Genomic DNA, 8,360 nt, shown 5'->3' with positions numbered 1-8,360 from the left:
GACGGCATCATTGTCACCGGAAGTTCTGGGGTTGAGAAGGTCATCTCTGATTTGAACAGTGTTTTTTCGTAAAAAGATCTTGATAGACTGAACTATTTTTTGGGAATTCAGGTTAAGATGGTGTGTTCTTAAACCAAAAATATGAGAAAAAAATACTACTATTTTAACCGTTTAAAATGCAATACATATATGTTTTCATCTGGAACTGACATATTTTTCAAGGCAACTTTTTGGTGAGATAATGAGGCTGTCTTGTCTTTTGGGTGTGTTTGGTTGAGGGAATGTGAGATTCCCATGGGAATGAAATCCACATTCATCCGTTTGGTTGGTCGGGAATGTCATTCCCGGTAATCTTACATTATCAATAGTGGATTTTTTGGAATATATTACCGGGAATGTCATTACCTCTGTTTCCTTAGGTATTGTTGGATTACCAGCATTTTGGACTAAAATATCCTTAAAATTTTATTTCATTCAAAAATATCATTATTCTGTCATTTAATAATAAAAATTCTACAAATGTTAAATTTTAAATTTATCCTTAAACTATTTTAGATTTAAAAAAATCTATAATTAAAATTTTATATGAAGTTCAGTGGTTAAAATAAAACTTTACCCTTTCATTAAACATTTTTATATTTTTAATTTTATAAAAAAATTATATAAATTTTATGAATTTTGCTGAGGGGCGCATGCAGGTTATTGTCAGAGGAGTGGTACCGGGTGTTCGGACGATTGTTCGCTCGTCATGGAGGATTTGAATATTTTGCACGAAGGTCCATGTGCGACATTAGAAAATGTGCACGACGTGATTGCTTTTGATGCAGCGGTGGATTTTAATTTGTCGCATGAGGGGTTAGTGTTGGCTTTGGACGAGGGGCCGCATAAGGATATTGCTTTTCCAAAGCTTGTGGACCCGGTAGCGGAGTTTACAGCTGGTTCAGATAGTTTTAAATTACAAATGCTTTCTGCTGAGTGCACGCATGACTCAGGATGTTTGAGGAGCGGGTCTTTCATTAATCGGGATCTTAGGAATGGGGCGCATGATGGTTCTGAGGTGGCAGCGTGTACTGCTTTGGATGGTTTTGTGCAAATACAGGTGGGGCCGAACACACCTCTTGATGGGAGTAATTCCAAGGCTTTTGATGGGGCCGATCTTTCCATTAGCAAATTATTATTGGAGAATCATGTGGTCAATGCTTTCGAGGGTCATTTTCTCCTTGTGTTAATCCGGTTTTTAAGGGCAACTCAAAAGTGGTGGAGGAACTTAAGAACATGCATGTCGAGTCAGTAGTGGCATTGGACGTTGCTCACGTTGAAAATGCTTTCGAGGGTTCTTTCACGCCTTTGGATTGCTCGTCTAACAAGGGTTTTGTTGTTGGATCGAATGTAGAGCTAGTTTCTTCTCGAAATGTTGTTGAGGGGACTTTTCCTAAGTCTCCAATTGGGTGTGGTTATGAGGAGTCGTTGATTTTGCCGTGTCGGTCCTTTACCAAAAAATTAAAGCTGAAGAAATTTGGTTCAATGCTGGAAATTCAGGGCAAAGTTCTCTCTAAAGCTGAGAAAAGAAGACGAGATAAAGCGTTGAAGAAATTAAATTTGAATCAATCGGATCTTTTATCTGATTTATCAGGCACATCTATTTCTGATTCTGTTTTAAAGCAAAGGTGGGTTGAAGCTTTTATTGAAGCACAGGAAGCATTGTCTGTAGATAGGCAACTCGGCCTTATGGTTGGTAGTCCTGAAATGATGGTTCTTTAGAAGTTCTTGTCGTTAGTCTCGCGTTGATGTTATTTAGAATTTTGTTGGGATTATTTTAGCTAATGCTTGCGATCTTGGAGATTTTCTTAGTTTTGTTTGATTGGCTAAGGGTTTCGATCGATTGTTGGTTTCGTTCTGGAGATGTTTGGGATAACATTTTGGAGCTTTGGTCTTTCTTTTCGTGGCCTGTACAGTCCCTTTGATTTTTAGGTTTTAGTTCGAAGTTTGAGGTCGCTCTTTGTTTCAGCGGTCATTGGTGAAAATCTGCTTGGTTGCTTCTCCGTTGGAAGGTTGTGCTTAGTTGTTTTGTTGCTATTCCCCTTGTGGTCTTTTCCGTTGGTTCCCATCTCTGTTTACAGCTGTGTGTATAGCAGCAGATTTGATGTGTCTTTGTAGTAGCATGTTTCTTAGGCAGTGTTTGCTTTCCCAGGAGCTTGTCCCTGGCTTCCTGTTCTTTTCACCTCATGGTTCACTCTTTTTTCTCCAAATAGGTTTAGGGAGGTTTTTTTAATGAGGTCCATGGGGTGATGTACCTTGTATTTTTATTAATACAAAGTACTCATCTTACAAAAAAAAAAATAAACATTCCAATAATCTTTTATTATTTTAACCAAACACGATAATCTTACATTCATGCTAAACCAACCAAACACAAAATACAACATTCTCAGTAATCTTATTATCTGGTAATCTTTTATTCCCACTGATAATCTTACATTCCGTAAACCAAACGCACCCTTAATGTTTACTCTTGACCTGGACCTCGGTGCCGGTCATAGTAATTATATATATATTGGCTTTGCATATATATACACGATTATCTAAAAAATGGACTTCAAATTTAATTAGTATTTTATTGAGAAAAATCTTTTTATTAAATGTGATATAGGACTGATAACAATATAAAATAAAAATTATTTAATTTATAATCATAAATATTTATTTTATTAATTGATTAATTTGAATAGAATATTATAACTAATTATGGTAGAAATAATATATATTTTTGGTTTTTATCTAATTCTAAGGTTTCGTTTTAACTTAACCTGAATCGACTCGGGTCGCACACTTAGTTTTAGTAGGCGAGTCTTCCAGCGGGAATTTTCTGCATACACAATGACTCGAACCTGAGACATTATTTAATCAATATTAAACTATTTATAACTTGAACATATAAAGATAATACTTTCAATTTAATTGTCTTTATCCACAATATGATATTTCAACTTTGATCCCACCACAAAACGATATATGAGGAAAAAATGTGTGAACAATGTATGTTTGTCTTTGCCCTTGGTCACTTATCTCTTTGTCAAGGAAAATAACTCGGCTTTTACTAGTAAAAGGGTTGGACTTTTCTCGAGTCTTCAGTGGGTGTCCTGACCATTTCAGTCGGGGCCTGAATTATTAGTGCTATTCTTCAGCTTGAGACTTCAGCCTTTCCTTTTGTGCCATGTGTTGTGGTTGGTGCCCTATTCTTATTCAAAGTTTGACTCGAAGGATACACTGCACAGATCCAAATTATTTAAAGACTTTGAACTAAGAATAGAGAGGCATTGAACTATTTTGTTGTTCCTTATGATTTGCATTATACCCACACCCAACCACATGGCAAAAACTGGCTTCCTCCCACCTCTTATGTTTCTGCTGCTGTTTGCAACCTTTAGGGCTACTTTATCTTCGAATTCACCAAACATCACCACTGATCAATCCGCCCTCTCGTCCTTAAAATCTCATATAACTCATGATCCACACAACCTCATAGCAACTACCTGATCCACTTGTACCTCTATTTGCAATTGAAAAATTCAGAGCAGTGACTCTGTGGTGTCTGACTCTGTGGATACAGACACCACAGAGTCACTGCTCTGAATCTTTCAAGTATGAATCTCACTGGCACCATCCCATCTCAGTTGGGAAACTTACTTTTCCTTGCCTCGCTCGACTTCCGTCACAATGGTTTTCATAGTGCTTTACCCCTTGAGTTGACTAATTTGCATCGGTTGGAGCATTTGAATTTTGGAGACAACAGCTTTGCCGGAGAAATCCCATCGTGGCTTGGTTATTTGGCTAAGCTTCGAAGCTTGTATTTGCACATGAACAACTTCACTGGTGTTATCCCAACTAATCTGAGCAATCTGTCAGAATTAGAAGTGTTGTGCTTGAACACAAACAATCTCAAAGGTCAGATTCCTATAACAAATGAAAATCTTTTAAACTTGATATGATTATATTTGGAACACAATTACCTTTTAGGTTTCATATATTTATTTATCTTGAATATCTTATATGACCAAACGAATTCAATGATTAAAGGATGATTGTTATCTATAGATCTCATGTTTGAGCACCCTAGAATAATAATAAAAAAAATCTTCAAATATGCTCTTATTAGAAAAAAGGATAAACTACGTATTGAATCACTCAACTATTCTCATAATTCTATTTTGATCACTAAATAATTTTGTTGCAGGTCATCTACCATCCGAAATATTTGACAACATTTCTAAATTGGAAGTACTCGACTTAAATGAGAATCAAATTCCCGGTAGAATTCCAAAGAGTTTGTTTCAATGAGAATCAAATTATTTTATTCCACTCTTTATTTACACGTAAGAAAGAGGTGAAGATTCACCTTGGAAAAAAATGAGATGGAAAATTATTATCGATTGAGGCCACAGATGACGAGGTGAGCCATGACCATCTAATAATTTTTCGATTAACGACCTGTTTTAACAACTTCACCGTTGTTATCTCACCTATTTTATGGGATCTATTTATATCTTTCAGGTAATATTCCATAGGTTGTAGGAAATATGATTTCTCTCGAGCTTCTTAATCTTTACCATTACAACTTAACAGGTATAATATCATTTTTTTTCTTTCTTGTTTTTACTTTATTATATATCATTAATTAGTTCTACGGTTCTTTGTTTCTACATTCTGGTGTGTCCTTTTGGGTCCAAACATAAATAACCTAAATATAAAACTCAAATAAATCATTTCCAAAATTATTTAAATTCAAAATATTTTATTTTTTTCAATTCGAAATGAGTCAACTGAATTTTCTTTGTTCTAATTATAAGGTTTATATATTCCTTTGGTAAATTTTCTGTCCAAAATTTGTTTTTTTTATTAATGTCATGTGGTGTCCAAGTAAATTCCTCAACAAAAATTATATCAATAGATAATGACATACTCAGAAATGATTTTTAGAGTATACACATATATATTAACAACATAAAATTTTAGTATGTGATAAAACATGAATAAAATTTCATAATAAACATAATCAATAAAATAAGTAAATAATCGATGAAAAAAATTAAAATTTTAATATGGACAAACTAGATTTAGATACACCACTATCAATCAGTCAATAGATGGTATATGTTTTATATATCATATACCCTACTGAGAGTAAATTAATACATCTTGTCTACTGGCGTCATGCATGTTTTTGTATTAATGATTAGGGTAAATTACAAATTTCATTATTAAACTTTACTTTCTCTCCTATTTTGCTCACTTAATTCTAAAAGTTTTCAATTTTCTCCCTAAACTTAATACATTGATTTTTTAGTCATTGAACTTTACTCTCTCTCCTATTTTTTGTCACTCCACCGTTAACTAGTTAACAACGTTAAAAACGATGTCATTTTAGAAAAACAAATTTTTTCTTAAAACGACGTCGTTTTGCATCTATATAACAACCCATTTTAACATTGTTAACTATTCAATGGCTAAGTGACAGGAAAAAAAAACCCAATGATTAAGTTTAGTGAAATAGGAGAGAGAGTACATTTCAATTACCAAATTTGTAATTTACCTTCAATACTATACAAACTCCTTATTCTAACTCTATTCCAAATTTGCTGCAAGGTCAAATTCCTTCCTCAGTATTAGGGATGGCAAACGGGTACAGTTTCGTGGATTTCGCACCGCACCCGCTCTAATTGGGGCGGGGATGGGTATAATTTTAGCGGGTAGTGGGCGGGTGTGGATTTAGAAAGTGATACCCGTCGCGGGTAGTGGGCGGGTAATGGGTTTGAGTCATTACCCGCCTCGCATCCGTCCGCCCCGCATCCGCTCGTTTAGCTAAATATCCATTAAATTTTGGACCATTATGAATTTAGGTATAATTTTAGAGACTAATTTATAAATTATAATATTGTATAAGATATAACATGTAATTTAACTAAATATTGTTATTGGGAATATTGTTTGTGCCACAAGAAGTATTTGATATCAATGAGTTGATTGTACCTGTCAAAACTTATTCTGGAATTGTGAATTGTGAATTAGCAAGATATCATATGTTTGGTGTAGATAAACTTATTCTAGAATTTTACCTGTCAAACCTCTTCGTTGAGTATGAACCATTATATACACTCAAAGCTGAAAAGATTTCCAGAGGGTCTCAAGCATAGCACGAATGTATTTTATTGACCGCACCTGTGAAATTGATGAAGATATTAGTAATTTCATCAAATTTATGACTCTGGTTGGAATGACTGTAAATATAAATTCATCTTTACATATCATTGCTTTTCATAAAAGTCAAAACCCGAAACCTCTTCCGTAAAAAAAAGTTTGTTTTCCGGCGGATCTAGACGGGTACGTCGCTAGTGGGTAGTGGATGTGGGGATGGATTTGAGAATGTACCCGCGTGGGCGGGTGTGGGTTTAAAATTTTTTACCCATCATGGGTGGTGGACGGGTGGTGGATTGAAAAATATTAGGTGGGTATGGGGATGGGGGAGGGGGTATCCGCACCCGACCCGCCCGTTTGCCATCCCTACTCAGTATGCAATTTGAGTTCCCTTACGTGTCTCGGTTTAAGCAGAAATAGTTTGAACGGAATGATTCCTGATTGCATTGGAAACATGAGTTATTCTCTTTCGCACATTGACCTAGAGAAGAACAATTTCCATGGCGAAATACCAGAGAATTTTAGCAAAGGTTGTACGTTACAAAGTCTTCGAATCAACAACAACCAAGTAGAAGGGTCACTGCCACGATCTTTGAGTAATTGCAAAGACCTGATGCTTCTTGATGTGGGAAACAATGATCTATATGATACTTTCCCAAATTGGTTAGGAAATTTGGATCGGCTACAAGTCCTTAACTTGAGCTCAAATAGATTTTATGGTAAGGTGGATAGCTCTGATGTTACAATTTTCTTCACTGGTTTACGTGTCATTGATCTTTCTGGTAATAACTTCAGTGGCTATATACCTACGAATATTATTGAAAGTCTGCATGCCATTAGAGAAGGGCATGAAAAGAAAGATGAATCATTGTACATGATATTTCCATCACTTGATGGAGTGGTGTGGTATGCTCAAGGTTTATCTTTCACAACAAAAGGTTTGGAAAGAGAGTTTCAGTACTTATTAACTAGTTGGAAGGCAATCGACTTTTCGAGCAACCAGTTTTGCGGAGAAATTCCTAAAACACTTGGTGAGCTTCATTCACTTATTGTTTTAAACCTCTCTCATAACTGTTTCACGGGTCCTATCCCGTCATCATTAGGTAATTTATCGGAGCTTGAATCATTAGATCTCTCATCAAACGAGCTCTATGGAAGAATTCCAATAGAGCTAATAAATCTTGGATTCTTAGAGGTGTTAAACCTTTCTCATAATGATCTTAAAGGATTCATTCATGACTCCTACGTAGGAAACTCGGGTTTATGTTGGTTCCCATTATCAAGAAGTTGTGATAATGAAGTCAATCCAGCCAGATTTGATGGAGATGATGATGATGGATTGAATTGGAAATTTTCAATATTGCTGGGGTATGGATGTGGGTTGGTGTTGGGACTGAGCATGGGATACATCGTATTCAGAACTGAAAAACCATGGTGGTTCATCAGGATTTATGCGAGAGTTCAACAAAAATTTGCAAAATGGTAGAGAAGCCAACTCCTTGAGGGAATTTTGTTGCAAAACAAGCTGTGAACAGAGCGGAAAACTTCATTGTATGGTGGTAGGCAGGCCATTTTCTATAGGAGTTTTATATATACCGTCTTCAATAAATTAACCCCATGACTTATTATGGTTTTACCGACTAAAAATGTGTACATTTTATACTTTAAACTATTAGGATTTGGTACATGAAAAAAGTGTATAATTTGACATTAAATCCTATCTGGTTGGTTATGAATTTTTTTTTGTAGCGTATGTGTATTATATATTCCATTACATTTGATGAAAAAGTGTCACTACCACAATCTTTGGATAATTGCAAAGATCTGAAGTTTCTCGACGAAGGAAACTGTGTGTTAAAACCTTGAATTTGGGATTAAAGTGGAAATTTTGCAAACTTCAAGGTAAATTTTGGATTAAATTGAAAACTGCACACTTGTATGATATTGAGACATTCAAATCCAAAAAAAAAAAAACTAATTGGAAGTTGAGTTCATTTGTATTTCCCATATTAATACAAACAGCTGCATGTGTGAATGTGTGAAGATGTATGAAATATTCAAACATTCCAACAAATATCAAATTTCATGTGGGGACCCCTCAGACCCAAAGGATAACTCTTACCATTTCTTCCAACTGAAAGATTAATTTCTTGTCCTTTTGTTCTTCA

The 8,360-nt window shown here is 35.1% G+C and overlaps 1 protein-coding gene across 1 annotated transcript; it reads left to right on the top strand.

Annotated features, from left to right (window-relative positions):
• The first annotated feature begins 6,622 nt into the window (after positions 1–6,622).
• Positions 6,623–7,678, top strand: LOC120201157 (receptor-like protein 9DC3). Its single transcript, XM_039201824.1, has one exon. The coding sequence runs from the start codon at positions 6,623–6,625 to the stop codon at positions 7,676–7,678; it is 1,056 nt and encodes a 351-aa protein (XP_039057755.1).
• The last annotated feature ends 682 nt before the right edge of the window (positions 7,679–8,360 follow it).

This window comes from Hibiscus syriacus, unplaced genomic scaffold (genome assembly GCF_006381635.1).
Source record: "Hibiscus syriacus cultivar Baekdansim isolate YM2019G1 unplaced genomic scaffold, ASM638163v2 tig00007041_pilon, whole genome shotgun sequence".
Lineage (NCBI taxonomy): Eukaryota > Viridiplantae > Streptophyta > Magnoliopsida > Malvales > Malvaceae > Hibiscus > Hibiscus syriacus.
The sequence above is the reverse complement of the archived record's forward strand: the minus strand, read 5'-3'. Positions and strand labels throughout refer to the sequence as shown.